At 38.8% G+C, this 18,870-nt stretch overlaps 1 protein-coding gene across 2 annotated transcripts; it reads left to right on the top strand.

The window, feature by feature from the left end:
* The first annotated feature begins 103 nt into the window (after positions 1-103).
* Positions 104-17,172, top strand: WSB1 (WD repeat and SOCS box containing 1). 2 transcript variants are annotated; one of them, XM_040455287.1, is made up of 9 exons: positions 104-430; positions 6,495-6,663; positions 7,576-7,844; positions 9,218-9,349; positions 10,977-11,077; positions 13,331-13,503; positions 14,028-14,141; positions 15,389-15,496; positions 15,998-17,172. In XM_040455287.1, exons 1-9 carry the CDS (start codon positions 391-393, stop codon positions 16,155-16,157), a joined length of 1,266 nt encoding a protein of 421 aa, XP_040311221.1. In that variant the 5' UTR covers positions 104-390; the 3' UTR covers positions 16,158-17,172. The 2 variants fall into 2 exon arrangements, with proteins under 2 accessions (XP_040311221.1, XP_040311222.1); XM_040455288.1 differs by lacking the exons at positions 13,331-13,503; positions 14,028-14,141; positions 15,389-15,496; positions 15,998-17,172 and adding an exon at positions 11,945-13,027 and having other exon boundaries at positions 105-430.
* Positions 17,173-18,870: the final 1,698 nt, after the last annotated feature.

Consider the following 18,870-nt stretch of genomic DNA (forward strand, 5'->3'; position numbering starts at 1 on the left):
AGGCCGTCACGTCCCGAGCGTCGGGGGGCGGGACCTCGGGTGGCAACGTCACGAGACCCCGCCCGCGCCGCCCTGCTATCTCCCGCGCCGCCCGCCATTTTGTCTCCAGTGTCTGGTTTGCAGTTGGCGGCGTCGGAGGAAGTGTCTTGGTCCGTAGGCTTGAGGCAGGGAGCGGGATCTATTGTCTGTGTTTGACTCCGTAGTTTGGTCCGAAGCCTTCCGGAGCTTTCCCGGGGCAGTCGGCAGAGGCTGCCGCCACCTCCCCCGCCCCTCCCCTCCGTCCCCCGGTCCGGGAGGGACCGATTCCGCGTCACGCCCCTCAACGTTCGCGGATCCCTTCTCTGTCGTTGCGTCCGCATCGCGCCCCCGGAATCAGACGGTGCCCCATAGATGGCCAGCTTTCCCCCGAGGGTCAACGAGAAAGAGCTCGGTGCGGGGGGGGGGGGGGGGGGGGGGGGGTGAGGGGTGCTGGTGAGCCCGCGGGGGTTGTGGAGAGGCAGGGAGTCCCTAGAGGAGGAACAGTCTCGGAGTCTGAGGGAAGTCGGGTGAGCCGGGGCCAAGCCCTGGAGCGAAGAGGAAGGAAGCGGCCCCGCTGGTGGGTGTCGCCGAGGGGTAAATGGGGTCAGCGTTGATGGCTCGGCGGGAGGCAGTGGGCAGAACTTAGGGTCCAGGGAAACCTGGGCGCCGAGGGCCCTAGTGACCGTGTGGCCGGGGGCGGCACCCACCCCTGGGGACCCAGTTTCCTCTAAGGAGGTCTCCGCACTGCCATCAACCTGTCTCTAGGCTGGACGACTGGGGCGTCGAGTGGATAGGATAGGCGAGTGCTGGGCGAGTCTCGGGGACTCGAAATTTACGACGGGAAAAGTAAACTTGTGTGTTCTGAGCTGTAATGGAAGGGGAGGGGTCCTCATGTGTATCAACCACTCTTAAAGGAGAAATGCGACCGAAGAGGTGCTATCAGCCTGGAAAAAGCAGTGTTTAAAAAAAAAAAAAAATGGCCTGGCGTTAAGAAAGGCGGCGGGTTCAGGGGAGGAGACTCAATTATCTTTCCTACACCGAGGAGCAGGGAGGAGCTGAATGGTTGGGTGGAGTGAGCGAGGAAAAGCTGTTGGATGAAAGAGCAGCCTGCAAAGGCTGTCTCTAAACGGGGCTGGAGACCAGCCCTGCCGCACTGAAGTCTGCGCAGTAGACACCGAAGGTTGTGTGGCGGCTCGGTTCAGAGCACCTCACGTTTAAATTCTCTCTTGGGGTAAAGTAACTGGAACAACTAACGGGGGGAGTTGGTGCTGTGCATTGATTGATATGCCTAGTAAACACTGAACTTACTAGGTCACGTTATACGCCTTAAATATGTCCAGTTTTTATTTAAAAAAAAAAAAAAACACCGAACTGAACTTACAGTGTTAATGAAGTGAGAATTAGTGGGGCGCCTGGCTGGCTCAGTGGGTGGAGCATGTGACTTGATCTTGGGGTCATGAGTTGGAGCCCCCATGTTGGGTCTGTAGATTACTCAAAAAAAAAAAAAAAAGTAAAAAAATTATAAAATTATAAAAAATAAAGTAGATGAAAATTGGAGGTGGCTACTTAGCAGAGAGCCTTTGCATTTCTCCGTTCTTCGGCTAAATGGATGCCTTAAAATAGATGGAGGAGGTATTTCTAGAGAAAGGGAGAAGCTGAAATAGCCAAAAGGCCCCTCTGTCCTGTGTGTGGGTTGAATTTTTATATCTAGAGACTGCTATCTTAGAATTCTGGACTTTTGTTCTCTTAGAGATAAGGTCGAATGGCAGGTTAGGAGGGGACTTTAACTCTGGTTTTAATAACTATTTTAGATACACAGAGGAAACAAAATCCATGCCCCATTTTTATTTTAACTGTGCTTTAAGTCTATTAAGTAGGTCCTGAAGTGGAACAGAGAACTCAGAAGTTCTTAGTCCAGTGGGCTGCACCGCCCCCCCCCCCCCCCGTAAGGGCAGAGATTTATCTTTCATTTGTGTGTGTTTTACTTCATCTTGATGAACTATATTGAAAACTTTCCAGTCCTCTGCTAAGGGATGGATAGAGCTTCTGAGCATACGTGCATAAGATAGAAGAACCATCCTCTAAGCAGCCTTTTCACTTAAAATTTTTGCATATTTAGTTAGGTCCCAGTGTTATTTCCCGGATATAATATAATATTACTAGCTAAGTGCCAAATATCTAAAAGAACTTTGGCCTTTTCTTAAGCTTTTTTTAAAAACCCAGTTTTTGTTTCTTTGTTTCTTTGTTTCTTTCTTTTGAAGTACCGTTTGGATACAGAGTTAAACACTCCTATCTCTATGTAGCTCTGTATCCATCAGTAAGGACTTAACTTTTCCCCTTTTTTCTTGGGTATTAATTATAGCTCTTTGGTTTCTCAAGTACTGAAAGAAGAGGCAAGATTCCTTGAGTGATTAAAGAAGTGCGATGTGACAGGGAGCGAGTGCCTGGAGCTACTGCCCTCTTTCACAAGGCACTACCACAGATCCTCCCTTTCTGGTTTTGAAATTGCAGGGAGGAATGTGAAGAAGGAGCTAAATCTGGTTCGCTTGGTTCAGCAGTGACTCAGTGTGTTACTACTACTGTACAGTTAATGTAGTCTTGTATTTTATGGCTGAGTTCCCAGGACAGGCAGCTTTTCCCTTATATAAAGTCATTAAATCATGGGTTTCTTAGGATACTAACATTAAGCAGATGCAGATAATAAAGATTTAACCTAAAAACATTTTATAAAGCATTTCATTACAACCTTGTGCTACTTGATAATATTTAAACCAGTACTTGAATCATTTGATGCAAAGATCATTTAATATGCCTGTTAACAAGCAAGGAAACACCAAGGTAATTATTCATATAATACTCGTGACATTATGGCAGCTATTTATTTGGCAGTTTTAAAATAGTGACCCCAGGGGCGCCTGGGTAGCTCAGTCGGTTGAGTATCTGATTCTAGATTTCGGCTCAGGTCATGATCTCAAGATTGGTGGGATCGAATCCCCGCATTGGGCTTCTCCAGACAGCGCACAGCCTGCTTGGGATCCTCATTCTCCCCCTCTCTGTCTCTTGCTTGCGCGCATGCACATATTCACAAGCTCTCTAAATAAAGAAACTTAAAAAAAAAAAATAGTGACCCCATTTCTTGAATTTGTGAATATTTAAGAATAAATTCACTTATTATTTCATGGTCTTTGTTATTTGAACCAGTTTTTTAGTTGTTAATTTCCAGCCTTTATACAAGAGGAGTTTTGTGATTGTCAGCAAGGTAAAAGAAAAATAGAGTGATCTTAAAATATAGACAAAAAGAAATGAGTCTTTTGTGGGAAAGTTAGTCTTGCTTATGCTTGCCAAAGGAGTGGTGAGGTATAGTCTAATTAACCAGATGTTTTTGAAGTTGAATGCAAGGGCCAGTCCTCTATTGTTTGAGTTAACACGAGTATACTCATCGAATTTAGCCAGGGACTTTCTCTTTACGATAATGTTTGGATTTTTTGGTTGAATTTTTTTTTCCCCAGTTGAATTTTAAAACTTGTTTCTTGGGGCACTTGTGTGGCTTAGTCGGTCATGATCTCGCAGTTCATGCGTTCTGGCCCCATATTGGGTTCTGTGCTGACAGCTCAGAGCCTGGAGCCTGCTTTGGATTCTGTGTTTCCTTCTCTCTCTCTGCCCCTCCCCTGCTTGCACTCTGTCTCTCTCTCAAAAATAGAGAAAAAAAATTTTTAAATAAAAAAAGTAAATAAAATTTTCTTCCCTTATTTGTGAACTTTCATTTTTCCTCCTAAAATTTATGGATTTTTTTAAAGATAGGTATGATTAAACAGAAACCTAAGTTATAAAAAAGGATTTAGGCAGCAGTTGCAAATTCAGGGGCCAGGCACAATGAACTACTGTGGTGAGATGTCCAAGTATGACTGTGGGCTTGGAGGAATATAAACAGCAGCAAGCCCTTTCAAAAATCACTTGTATGTTTCAAAAAAAAAAAAAGAAGAAGAAGAAGAAAGAAAAGAAAAGAGAAAAGAAAAATCATTGTACAGGCATATGAGGGTCACTGGTTTGTGGATTTTGTATTAAGAAAGTCATATAACTGCCTGTGAAATTAATGTCACCTTATGCTGTATTGATACAATTGAGGCAGGGGTAGATTGGGGTTCTGCTGCTTTGATTCAACCACACCTAAAGTATAGTGTTTAGTTCTGGGTGCCACTTTTATGAGGACCATAACTAACTGCAGTTTATCCAGAAAAGTGATGAAGGTGAAGGTGGGAAATGGACTTGAAACCATGTAATCTAAGGAATGATTGAAAGGCCTGTGGAGTTTAGCCTGGTGAAAAGATTTAGTTGCTGATGTCATGGCTGTCTTCAATATATGACTATCATGTGAGAGAGGATTAAACTTACTCTCTTAGGTCACAGTCAGGACTGAGTGGATGAGTAGCAAAGAGGAAGGTTTTTGAGTTATTAAAAGGGAAATTTTTGGTAATGTCGGCTGCACAAAAATAGAATAAGCCTTTTTAGGCATTCATATTTATGAATATCTTAGAAAATTTGGTCTCAGTTTTACTTTTTAAACCATAGTTCGTGGGTAAATGTATCAAAGACTTGGGCAAGGAAACATTGAAATCAGTAAGAATGGTAACTTCTATGTATGCTTTCATATTCATTCAATAAATATTTACTGGTCACCTGTCATATACCGGGTGCTCCACTGGCTATTGGCAGAGCACGCATTGAGACGTGAAGTGACACCTGAATGAATACATTTGAGGGGGTTGTATGTGTAAGTCTGCTCTAGCAATAAGTAGAAGTAGGGTTTTTTTTTGTTTTGCTTTCTAAGTGTATTTATTTTGAGAGGAAGAGAGGGAATCCCAAGCAGGCTCTGTGCTATTGCTCCATCCCACAAACTGTGAGATCATGACCTGAGCTGAAATCAAGAGTTAGACACTCACCTTACTGGGCCGCCCAGGCACCCCTTTATAAGGATATATGTAGTTTAGTTGCTAGGAAGTTTAAACCAAAAACATAAAAATACACTGTGTTGATCAGACAACCAATCACAATAGAGGGAAACAAAACTGGTAGTAATTTATACCTAAAAAGGGAGAGTAGCAAAATTTGAAATCAAGACCAATCCAAGAGAGCATTGGTGATACACTGATAAAGATTCTTTTCCTCGAATTGAGGAAATTCTGGCCAAATTTGCGTGCACACATGGACAGGAAGAGCTTGTTGATCGTGCTTCTTGTTAAATGCAGAACAAAAATTCTCTGTGTACTCTGGTAATATGCCAGTTTTTGTTACGAATGCTAAATTGAAGTACTCTTAACTAAACTTAAAATATATGAAATTTGTCCTTGAAAACCAAAAGTATTATTTCCAATTTGGGGTCAGTTTGTGACCACTAGTAATATGCTTGAGGACCACTATTTGAGAATCACAAATGTAATGCATTTTCTTTCTTTCCTTCCTTCCTTCCTTCCTTCCTTCCTTCCTTCCTTCCTTCCTTCCTTCCAAGCACAAGTTGGGGAGGAGGGAGAGAGAGGGGCACAGAATCTAAAGCAGGCTCCAGGCTCTGAGCTTTCCTCGCAGAGCCCAATGTGAGGCCCATACTGATGAACTGTGAGATCATCACATGAGCTGAAGTCGTATGTCCAACCTACTGAGCCACCCAGGCGCCCCACGAATGTAAAGCATTTTAAAGCACTAGTTGGGAGGTTATACTAAACCTTTAAGTCCCTTCTAGTTCTGGAGGTTTTTTGTGTGATTTTTGTGATGTGGTCCTGAAAAAAAAGAATATTCACATTTAAATAGACCATTTAATAGAGCTTTCCTTTGAGTAATGATGTAATACTGTATTTTATAGTGGTTTGTGATTTTTGAAAGCTACAAACTTTTGGGTAAGTTTGTTTAGTCTGTTGCATTTTATTTTTATTTTTATTTGTTATTTTAGAGAGGAGCGTGCCCAATAGCAGTGGAGAGGGACAGAGGGAGACAGAGACAGAGAACAGAATCCTAAGCAGGCTCCATGCTCAGTGTAGAGCCCAATGTGGGGCTCAATCCCACGACCTGAGCCGAAATCAAGAGTCAGATGCTCAACCAACTGAGCCACCCAGGCACCCCTAGTCTGTTGTATTTTAAATGTTAGCAATTTGCTGAAAACCTAAGGCAATGCAAAAGTCAGGACTTAGTAATTGTTAGCTCCGATATATTACATTATTATCACTTAACCAGTTTTTTTATTGAAGCTTTCTAGAAAAGCTTTTGGGTGAGGAAATGTTGGAAAATCATTTTATCAAAACTTGAAGGTAGTTGTTATCATTAACGGGTCTTCACACCAAGGGTCTCCCTTCAGAGGGTAGAAAGCAGAGCTCCTTATACCTTGTCTGCATAGAAGCTCAACGGAGTGGAGAGTCTCAAATTAATATGGAGGCAGTCTCCATTGTTGGTTATATGTGACATCCTATCTATATGTTTTTTTCTTTTAGTGAGATCACGTACTATAGGTGAACTTTTAGCTCCAGCGGCTCCTTTTGACAAGAAATGTGGTCGTGAAAATTGGACTGTTGCTTTTGCTCCAGATGGTTCATACTTTGCTTGGTCACAAGGACATCGTACAGTAAAGCTTGTTCCGTGGTCCCAGTGCCTTAAGAACTTGTAAGACTCTTTCCTTTTTTGTATTTTGTATCTCTTGGTAGGATTTACTATTTTCTGTGTGTGGAGTAATAAAAAGATATTGATAACGTAAGTTTTTCCTTGGTTGACTATTATAAATATGTCTTAATCATAAGCTGAATATATGTATTGGAAAATTTGTAGGAAGAATTATCTGACCTTATACAGTGTAGAATATGTGTATTAAAAAGCAGAATCATGGTTCCTTGGTAGTGTATACCTTGTGTTGTGCTAGGTTAGGTGACCTTTGCTATGTGACACTTTTCGGATTTCACAACATTTTATTAGATAACAGTGGTACATGTAATTGATCATGTAATTACTTCTTATGTACTTAAAATTCCTCTGCTTGGATTTATTTGAGTTCCAGTATTTTTGTTAAAAGTTTTTCTAAGATGTATCATATACTAAATTTAATCTCTCCCTGCTTTTTGTGTCTACTTGACCTTCATAGTTATATTCATTAGTGTCACAGTTACATATTGCTTTAGGTCTAGGTTATTTTTAAGGTAATTTTCTGGTGTCAGTTTTATAATTATCAGGTTATTGTTTTGTGTTTTGCTTGTTTATACTCGTTTTAGGTTAGCTAAAGGAGTCCTAATAGACATAGTGGTTTTGAGGAAAATTTCGAAACAAATAAATTATAAATTGACTATTGTTGAATTTAGTCTTTTTTAGCAACTGAGAATTTCTTTTGATCTGATTTTATTTGGTCACACCCTTGTGACTAATAGCAGCTTTCCCCCTTCTCATCTATAGGAGTCTATTGTTATTCAGTGTCACTGTGACAAATAATGCTGAAGTTATTTTAGCAAACATTTATCAGTATTTAGTATCTATAGAAGTTCAGAGTAAATAATAACTCGATTTCAGTCTGACCTTTTTTCCCCTCAGTCTCTTGCATGGCACCAAGAATATCACCAATTCAAGCAGTTTGAGATTGTCAAGACAAAACAGTGATGGTGCTCAGAAAAATAAGCCTCGTGAACATATTATAGACTGTGGTGACATAGTCTGGAGTCTTGCTTTTGGATCTTCAGTTCCAGAAAAACAGAGTCGTTGTGTCAATATAGAATGGCATCGATTCAGATTTGGACAAGATCAGCTACTCCTTGCCACAGGATTAAACAATGGGCGTATCAAAATATGGGATGTATATACAGGTACAGAGCCATAGTTTCAAAAGCAAACCTGATTGTTTTATGATGCAGGGCATCTCTAGGCACTAGAAGATGTGATTTGAGGATTTTAACTTACTGAAAAGCAAGTATTGATGCTATGAGTGTGTCTTTATAATTGGCCTGAATATCATCTTCAGCTCGTGGTTTTAATTTAAGAAAATAGAGTTCTCACTGCTTGATCACTCTTCAGAGAATATTACAGCAGAAAAGGGCATGTCTAAGGAACATTTAGTTAATTATCATTTATAAACTAGTAATTTAGTTTATGACTCAAATAGGGTGTTTTCTTATATACTTTTTCAGTGATAGCTTGGAGGCTTTCAAGGCAAATCTGGTTTCAACAATCATTGTCTAACCTTTGGAAGGTTTTAGTGACATTTTATCTGAAGTTTAACTAGATAGGTTGAGAAGTTAAATTCTTTGGGCAATTAAAAGTGAACGTATTGTTAACTGACTTACACAGTTTCTGACTGATAGTATGTACTCAAAAATTTGAAGGTTTTTTTAAATGAGAATTAAAACGATACGGTAGAACACAGAAAGTGATACCAATATTGAGTGAGGATAATGAGTCAGTAAATTTGATTGGATTCTTGAAAAAAAAAACTTAAGGAAAGCACATAGATTTTCATAGAAAACAAAACTCTTTCAAGTACATTTTTTCACTGATTATCTTTGAAAATTTAGATGGTTATTTGATAACATTTATCTTCTGGGGAGCTTGACATTCTGTTAGTAATCCAAAGCCAAGGAAAAGAAAAGGGAAATTTTGACTTTATATTTAAAATCATACTATACAAAGATTAAAAATGATAATTAAGCTTTCCTGATAGTAAATTAACTTGTTTACACTTCAGGAGTTCCCTTTAAACTTCCCTAAAAATTTTAGGCTTTGCTTTCCTGGAAATAATCCATTTTATTTATTTATTTTTTTTAATTTTTTTTTCAACATTTATTTATTTTTGGGACAGAGAGAGACACAGCATGAACGGGGGAGGGGCAGAGAGAGAGGGAGACACAGAATCGGAAACAGGCTCCAGGCTCTGAGCCATCAGCCCAGAGCCCGACGCGGGGCTCGAACTCACAGACCGCGAGATCGTGACCTGGCTGAAGTCGGACGCTTAACCGACTGCGCCACCCAGGCGCCCCTCCATTTTAAAACAGTATAAAAATAGAGACTCTTTAAAGGTGATAGTAAAAGTGCTAATAAGTCACCTTACACTTGATAAACTAAGGAGGTGCCAAGGATTTCTACTTTAGATTTTTTTTTTTAATGGTGAAGAGCCCTATTTTAAAAAAATAGAAGCTGATAAAATTACTAACATTGTCTTTTTCCCCTTTTCCATTGCATTTAGGAAAACTCCTCCTTAACTTGGTAGATCATACTGAAGTGGTCAGAGATTTAACTTTTGCTCCAGATGGGAGCTTGATCCTTGTATCAGCTTCAAGAGACAAAACTCTAAGAGTGTGGGACCTGAAAGATGATGGTATGTCTTTTTTCCAGCCTGTGAAACATAATGAGTTTCTTGAGAGGTGGCGATCATCTAGGGCATTCGACTTTCAAAGTGGCATATGATCAAAGTTTCCTTTTCTCTAATCATTTGGTCCCTTTCTCTGTGTAGATCAAGCAAAACCATAAATGTAATCCAGAATAGGAGCCAGCAGTTACTCTGAACAACATATTATTCAGAAACTAACCACACAGATCTGTATCAACGATTTGAGGACAAAATCTGGGTCAGTTTTAGGATTTTGTATGAACTGGTCTGTGTTGGTTTATTTCTTTCATCTTAGGGAAGGTTATTAACTTCCTTCATTTGCTTAGCAAAAATTTAAGTAGATTTTGAAGTTACAGACACATAATTTAGTAATCAAATCAAATATAGATTAAAATATGGTTTATACACTGGAATCTGTAATACCTAAATGCTAATAAGCATAATAGTAAGTTGGATAGGTTAAGTAACAAATTATCAAAAGTAAAAGACTTGCTCTCCAATATAATAAAAGGTATGTTAGTGTTAACTACTCAAGTTTTTCTGAAACTTTGTCAGTTGCAGTGCTTACAGAGTTGGAGAGTTCTATCTTATTTGAGAGGACCAGAGATGAGCATTTCTTCCCCCTTTTTAGCTGCTAATGAAAGAGATTACAGTTTTGGCTAACACCTTATACTTAAATAATATGTTTTAGGGCTCTACCAACCTCAAGCTGGAGGTCAAGGTCTTGCTCAGAGGTATTGCAACTTAAATGTAGTAGGAAACAAAACCCTCAGGTTTGGAGACTCGTTCCGGCTGATGGGTAATAACCATTGCCTGATAAAAATCATATGCTAATGTTACCAAACCATGACGGACCTCCTCTGCATTTCATCATTTGCTGACTGCTCAGCTGTTGAGAGATGAAGAGATTTCTCAACAGTTGTAACAGTAATTAAATTTTTATTTTGTTTTGCATATTAAATACTGCTTGCTTTCTCAATACATTTTCAGTGTGTGCATATGTTTTAAGAACATAGACTCAGTAAACTAACCGTAAGCTCAAGAGAGTAGGGACTTTGTCTTATTCACAGCTCTATCCTCAGTGGCTGACATACAGTAGGCATTCAGTAGGTATTTGTAAAATTAAGAGTTAAAATCTACGTAGACATAGTTGTGTGCTTTAGGTATAATGCGCAGGGGCTTTGGAGCGGAATGTAGTTATCAAAAAGGAAGAAGGATGAAAGGTATTTTGAAGGTGTTTCTCAAGTCTCAGCCTTGAAATGTTGCAGTTCTTTCATTTGTAGAATAAGGGGCTTAGACTAAAAGAATTCTATCTTCGTAGATGAAGGGTCAGGAGACTTTTTCCTCAAGGGCCAGATGGTAAATATCTTGGGCTTGTGGACCATGCCATCTCTGCTGTAGTTCCATCTGCTGTTGTAGTACAACATAAACAAATGGGCATGATTGTGTTCCAGTAGAACTTGACAAAGACAGGCAACTGGTTTAGTGTCCAACCCCTGTTACAGATAAATCACTGCCACTGTAGAAGCTTGCGATTCTGTGATTCTGCCATTTTTGAAATGCTACTCTTTGGAAGTGAACTCTGGGGTTAACACCAGTATTTCTTTTTGTTCAGGAAACATGATGAAAGTATTGAGGGGCCATCAGAACTGGGTGTATAGCTGTGCATTCTCTCCTGACTCATCTATGCTGTGTTCAGTGGGAGCCAGTAAAGCAGTATGTATCAAAGTTCTTGGACATTCATTGTGAATTGGATTATAATGTGTGCATAATCACTTTAAATCTAAGTAACCTATTAAGTCTGCTCGGTGTCATGAATATCTTAAATGTTTTATTTCATGATGGGGAAAATTTGCATGAGGGAAATTAAATATAGTTACTGATTGTGGAGTGAGAAATTGGATTGCTTTTAGTTAGAGATAATATTCTTAAAGTAAGGGATATGTCAAATTTATTTTTTTTCTAAGATCTAGGAAAGTTTATGCGATATAGAAGAGATCTAGTCCAAATGTTAAGACATTCCTGCTAATTATTTTCTTCTCTGTTGTTCTATTTTTTTGTCCAGTTTGCCGTTTAAAAAGTTTTGAGTCCCAGCTGGTCCTGGACATTTAACTGAAAAAAAGTAACTTAAAAATCTAATAATAAAAATAGCACTCATATATGTCTAGAGTGAATTATAGATGAATTGACATGGTCTATCTTGCATAGCATACCTGTAGACAGATTAAGTATGAAGTGACTTGAGAGGGTTATGCTTATTGATGAACTCTCTTTTAGTTGTCTACCAGCTCTGACTTAGTATAGTGCAAGAGATCTTATTTTAGCTTCAGATGTTTATGAAAATTGTTGAAGTCCAAATACATGTGATATTCACAATACACTGAGTTAATGGGGGGTGGGAGGCTGGTTATAAATGCATTTTATTTAGCCAAGAAGTATGTTGAAATGATAGTTGCAAATGTTGGAAGTTTAGAAAAAAAGTATTCAGTTCTTTAAAAATCATAAGAAGAACAAAGCTAGATAATTGACATTGCTATTTTAGGCTGTGTGTTTTCCATATGCTTCTTGCTTTCCCTGTCACAGGTGGTGGCAGCAATATTGGTGTGATTGAGGTTATGCTGGCACCACTCGCACACAGGCGCACAATGGTGTTAGCTGGGCAGAAAGAGTGGCATCTCTGGCTACCGGGCTGGGGGCGACCTTTACCGTAGGATGAAGTAACCTTGCATTCGGCTGCAAGGTGTACTGTACGTACACAGGTGCTGGTCGATGTCCACTTTCTGCTTTTCTTTCTTTCTTTTTTTCTTTTTTAAAGTAATTTCCCCCACAGTGAAACCCACTGACTCCTCCAAGTAAATTGATCTTCCGGTCTCAAGGAATTGGGAGTCTGACATGTGAAACCAATTTAATGTAATGTCATTGGCGTTCAGATGGTTTCTCTGTGCTATTTTTTTGGAATTCCTTGCGATGTTAGAGATACCTTAAGCCTTTGATCCAACTTAAAATTCATATTTATTTTTCTCTGGAAGTAATGTATTGTGTCTGTGCAGAAAAAAAAAGTAGCAAAAAGGATTGCTTTACTCCAAGAGGAGAGATTGTCTTATTAGGATCGTTCTAAACCTCCAAGCTCGCATTTAATGTAACTAGACTGAAGTAAACGTTCGAATCCTATTCAGAACTATTCTGCACAGTCTAAGTTCTGGTCTTATACAATTGAAAAGTATATGTAAACTTGTACTAAAGTAATTTAAATGTTTTATAGTTTAAATGTCTAATGATTGTGGTCGGTTTGGGAAAAATAAGATTGGCAAATCTTGATTCACAGACATGTTGTTAATTGTAATATTTTCATAAATTAGTTTTTTCATTTCATAATGTGGTTTAACATCCTTGTTGTTTGCCAAAGAAATTACATTTGGCTGTGAAAATTCTCTTTGCTTGCAGTATCTGTTTCTCTTCCTAGGCTCACGTTGGTGACCCAAGCCTATTGTAAACAAGTGATTATCTCAAAGGGAGATGCCAATGGAGTAACAATTTGTTAACATTACATTTTCTGTCTGTATATTTTTTAAAAATTTGGTAGTTTCTGGAAAAAAAAAAAAGAAGGGGGTTTGTAGTACTTAACCCTATTTACTTCTGTATATTTTAGTTAATTAGTTTTTGGAATAAATGGATTTCAGTATAACTTTCTGGTTAAGGTTAAATTGCATTGCCTTTTTTACGTTTAGGCTTATTTTTAAATTAACATTTAACAGAAACATTTGAAATAGAATTTGCATGTCTACTTTAATTAACTTAAAGACTGATTTTAATCTGACTATGACACTGAGCATATTCTTTTAATTATTCATAATTTATAATGTTTAATTTAATGTAATGTTAATTAAGCGTAGCAGTTGTAGTTTAAGTTGTGCCATTTTGTCCTCTGTGTGTCTGAAGGAAGCTATAACATTTGCCTTTTTATTGCAGGTTTTCCTTTGGAATATGGATAAATATACCATGATACGGAAACTAGAAGGACATCACCATGATGTTGTAGCTTGTGACTTTTCTCCTGATGGAGCATTGCTGGCTACTGCATCTTATGATACTCGAGTATATATCTGGGATCCACATACTGGAGACATTCTGATGGAATTTGGGTGGGTGCAGCATGCATCAATTGTAGTCTGTGATTCATCTCTGGCTGTCCGTATAGCTTTTAAGAAGTTACGTGAATGATTGGAATCACTAACATGTTGAACCTAAAATTGCATTTTGCCATAATTTTTAAGTTGCAGTATTATTTAAGTCCTTGAATAATGCAAAGCTGTAGATACAAATTCTAAAAATAAATTTGGCTGTCTTGATACAGATCGTGTTATTGTCATGTAACAGCATATGACTCTGTAGAAGTGGTAATTATATTTAGAGTTTCATGTCAGGGAAAATAGTTGAAACTGAAGTTGGAGTTAATCTTAGTGATTTAAACCGCATTGTAAAAAGGAGATTAGTAATTCTTTTAGGTTCCTTTCATTTAATATGAATCTATCAGCTCTCCCTAGGCTCCTCAATTGTGTTCGTTGAGACCACTTTAAACATTCAAAGACAGATGTACTCTGTACCTGGATAGTTTTGCTTCTTGAAGTGACCCTCATTTCCACTGAATACATGTATTTGACCTCAGGCACCTGTTTCCCCCGCCTACTCCAATATTTGCTGGAGGAGCAAATGACCGATGGGTACGATCTGTGTCTTTTAGTCATGATGGACTGCATGTTGCAAGCCTTGCTGATGATAAGTAAGTGTGTGAATTACAATTTGACCTATTTATTATTGTCTTTTAAAGATTTCCTTTTATCTTTCTACTTAATGAAAACATTTTCAAAGCTTAAAAGAAAAAAAAGCCTTTCTGCAGTGTGGGTTTTAATGTCTCTTTCTCTAAACAAGACTTGGGGAGATGTTGTGTGTCTTAAAGAACATTGGCCTGAACTCAGGGCTTGATCTCTCAGTTGATGAGATCAAGCTCCACGTCAGGCTCTGTGCTGGCAGCATAGAGCCTGTTTGGGATTCTGTCTGTCTCTCTCTCTCTTTCTCCATCCCCCCTTTTCTCTCTCTCTCTCTCTCTCTCTCTCTTTCAAAATAAATAAATAAAACATTAAAAAAGAAAAAAAGAATATTGGCCTGAAGCGTATCCAGGTTCACTAAAGGTAATGCACGCCTTCCCTGTGCGCCTTGTTTGTTAACCAGTGTAAGCAAACTGGGGAGATTTTTAATGAGCCCACAAAGATTTTTTTTCAGTAATACCTTGTAAAGGTTGAAGCAGAAGGACGTTTTCAAAGTGGAATAAATGGTAAAAATGGTCATTTGTGTCCACTGCAGTTGAGGCTACAAGATGAGATGGCACATGAGCGAGATGCACTGCTGATTGGTACAAAGCAGAAACTAGATACAGCCATTCCGTTTTCTCATGCTTTTATCATGCAGTGTGCAAGGATGCAGCAGTAAGCAGTTTCAGAAATTCAGAAAGTGACTCATTATCATCTTTCCAGAACATTAGCAAATGTACAGGGAGAGTTTTTTGGTTTGGTTTTGTGTTTTTTTTTTTTTTTTTTTTTTTTGGCCAGCAGTCACTGTTTTTCTGTTTGTTCAGATTTTGAATGTCAGGTCTCTGCTGTTTGTAGACACACTCTACCTACGTGAAAAGGCTTTTTTTAATGCCTTGGAAAGAGAGTAAAACAGATCAGATATTAATTGAGTGTAAAGAGAAAGATTCCGGTTGTGACCATTTTAGATCTGAATACCGGGAAGGAGAGGTAGCCATGCATTATAGTCTCTTAAGTGTCAGTTGGTCCAAATTACCAATTGGTATAGGCTAGAAAATATTTGATAAAACAAGTTACAGTAATTGCTTGCTGCAGTGATGTGATATGTGCATGTTGTGTGTATTTTGTGACTTGGAACAGAGTGCCATTTTTATCTGAATTATAGAAGTTGCTTTTACTTTAAATTTCCTGTTACTCACTGTACAATTTATTTCCTTTCTAGAATGGTGAGGTTCTGGAGAATTGATGAAGATTATCCAGTTCAAGTTGCACCTTTGAGCAATGGTCTTTGCTGTGCCTTTTCTACTGATGGCAGTGTTTTAGCTGCTGGGTAAATAGAATTTTCTATTCTCTTTAAGAGGCAATTTAAGGTGGCTTGTGGTCAAAGCAGCCAGTATCTTATTGTCATTAAATCTTCCAGAAGGGCTCTTTGTACTACTGTTACTTTGTCATAGAGGAGATCGTTGGTTAGGTCTTCTTAATTAGGTTTGACATGGGAGCACCTGGGTGGCTCAGTCTGTTAAGTGTCTGACTTCGGCTCAGGTCATGATCTCATGGTTCGTGAGTTCGAGCCTGCTTCAGGTTCCATGTTTCCCTTTCTTTCTGCCCCTACCCTGCTTGCATTCATATTCTCTCTCTCTCTCTCTCTCTCTCTCTCTCTCTCTCTCTCTCTGTCAAAAATAAACAAAACCATCAAATTTTTTTTAAGTTAGGTTTTAATGTGTAGCTTATGACTCATACACAGCTTTGAATGATAGTTGTTGGAGTTGTAGGATGTTTAAATACATGTACATGTGTGACTGAGCTAATGATTTCTTTTGTTTCTGTTTAGGACACATGATGGAAGTGTGTATTTTTGGGCCACTCCAAGGCAAGTCCCTAGCCTTCAACATTTATGTCGTATGTCAATCAGGAGAGTGATGCCCACCCAAGAAGTCCAGGAGCTGCCAGTTCCTTCCAAAGTGTTGGAGTTTCTCTCCTACCGCATTTAGAGGGCTCTGTCTTCCTGGTGCTACGGACTGACCGAGCACACGTGACACAAACCTCAAGCTTGACTGACTTCAAGTATCTGTTTTTCAAGGTTTAGAAGATTTATTTAATTTGATACATTCTTGTAGTGCATTTTGGTCATTTGATCATATTAAAATATTATTTATAGACTATAGGAGAAGTATTTCCAAACATATCAAATGTAAATTTTTTTTTAAAGTTTAACTGTGAAAACATATACATACATGTATATATTTAGATATAAGCTGCTATGTGTTGAATGGACCCTTTGCTTTTTTAACTTTTAGTTCCAACATGTATATATTGCTTCAGTAGATCCACAATGTATATCTTAGCTGTAAAGTGGAAGGATTTTTTTTTTTTTTTTTTAATTCTGGGCCACTGAGTTAGATGGTAAATATTGGCTGAAGAAAGCTGAATTTCCTCATTAAAAAATGCAAATTTGGTTGGGGGGTGGAGGTCAGACCTCCGACCTACAAGTAAAACCCCTAGGGAAACGATTTTGTTTTCCTTAGGAATGTTATCCAAGAGGTAGAATTTGAATGTGACATAGCCAGGGTTATAACTAGGAAAACGATGTGTGTGTCCTGTCGTGGCCCCGCCCCCATAACTATTGTTGTGGGCCTTAACTTTGGAAAGCAGCTTGCTACTTTAACCCCGTGGTGTAAAGTATTATAAATTTTAGTCCATTTGAAAAGTCCATCTACTGTATTATTGCTAAATATTTTGTTGTTTATACTAAGGGACAATTTTAAGACCGTGGTATTGCTTTTTTGTTTGTTTTTTGTTTTTTTGTTTTTTTGTTTTTTTTTACATGTATCATATGTTTCTGCAGGGGGTGATATTGGTGATTTGCCAAAGAGAAGCAATACAGTATATCTGCTTTTGCCTTCTGTTATTTATCGTACCTGCAGATATTAAGAATGTATGCATTATGTAAAATGCTTGATTATATATTTTTGAGTTTTTTAAATTAAAGACTTGTAAAAAAAACCACTCTCACAAATGTTTCTTCTGTGTGTGGGAAGGTTCAGTGCTTTTGTCTGTCTCCGTCGGGAGACTGATGAGGCACCACAGCAAATGAAGCAAGGAGGCTGATGAATAAATAGTACAGGTACCATCCCTGTGCCAGTTCATGCCTCGTGGACGCAGCAGCTTTTATGTTGATGTGTTCTGGGAGAACTGCTGTGATTATTAACGCTTTCTTTAAAAGCACAGAAAAGCTTGGGGTGCCCAGCTGGCTCAGTCGGTGGAGCGGGAGACTCTTGATCTCTCAGGGTCATGAGTTCAAACCCCACTTTGGGGGTAGAGAGTACATAACGTGCGTACATACAATTTAAAAAATAATATAGAAAAGCTGTAGAACAAGGGAAAATCACTATTGAGCAAAAGAAAACTATAGTCTTTTAAGGGGGAACCAACAGCCTCATAGTAAGTCTATCTCGTTAAAGTAGCCAAAGGAAAGTCTAGTGACGGCCTTTTCAGGAGGTGAAATAAGCAAAACTTTTATTAGCCACGTGTGCTCTCGAAGACTTGTTTGCACCGAGAAATTATTTGAAAGTTCTTCCAGTTGGCTCTGTGAAGGGTGGAAGTTATAAATTTGAAAGCCAGTTGAAAATGTGCCCAAGTTGCTTCTTGAGAATCACCTATCTTATAAAAAGTAGCACAGAAGCATCTTACCTTTAAACCTGTTGTGACTTTTTACTTCAGAATGTGTCTGCTTTATAATTTGAAAATGATAAGATACCATTACTTATTCTTCACAACATTAAATGATTTGCTCTCCAACCAACGTATGTGATCAAGTAAAAATCGCATTTTTGGAAGATGCATTCTCTGAGAAGGCCGGATTGCTTACTACCTCTTCATGTGAAAATCACAGCGCCAGGGTGAATGGAAGATTGCGGAATAGAAGTCAAGTAGAAACAGACTTAAATTTTCCATTTATCTGTGGAGACTGAGATAATAGGATGATACTGCTTCAGACTGAGTGACCCAAGGAAGGTAGGGAAGATGTGGTTGGGTCGGATTCTAGCGATGCTATTTTATCGGAATGATGCTGCTTTCTCCCATTTGCCAGAAGCGTGCCATTCGGAGAACTGGCAAGAGATCATTTATGTTCAGATGTGGTTTCCTATCTTGGTGCCCACAGGGGTGCCTTGCAGTTAGCAGCCATGCTATCTTTTCACAATTTCACGTGATTTAAAGCGACGCTTGAAGACCTGTAGCTTGATCTTAGGTCTGCAAATCTTGACTTTATGATGCTTGATGTCCTCTGCCTAGTTGTGACAAAGTAAAGTTGGATTCAGCTGGTTTGTACTGCCCTCAAGGCAGCAACAAGACAGCATTATGGCAGGAGCATGCTTCTGGGTTGAGGCAGTGGCCGATGGGTACAGAGGACTTGGCTCTCAGCCAGCCAGCACAGGGATGAGAAAGAGACTGAGAAGCCAAATACCGCCTCTCAAGCCAAAAACCGGAGAGTGAATCCAGCCATCAGATTCATCAGAGTGAAGGTTTGCGGGTGATAAAATTCTGACCAGGTTCTGGCCTGACAATGCATTTTAACTATAGAATGTATAGATTATAATATACAAGTAATATCTACAATAGAGTTAAATATAGTTAATTGTATGTCCGTTTCAAAATCAGGTAAAGCATCCCTTTGGAGTATACCGGTTTTATTGTTTTTAAATC

The sequence above is a fragment of the Herpailurus yagouaroundi genome, unplaced genomic scaffold, assembly GCF_014898765.1.
Source record: "Herpailurus yagouaroundi ecotype Mexico unplaced genomic scaffold, PumYag 215, whole genome shotgun sequence".
Classification (NCBI taxonomy): domain Eukaryota; kingdom Metazoa; phylum Chordata; class Mammalia; order Carnivora; family Felidae; genus Herpailurus; species Herpailurus yagouaroundi.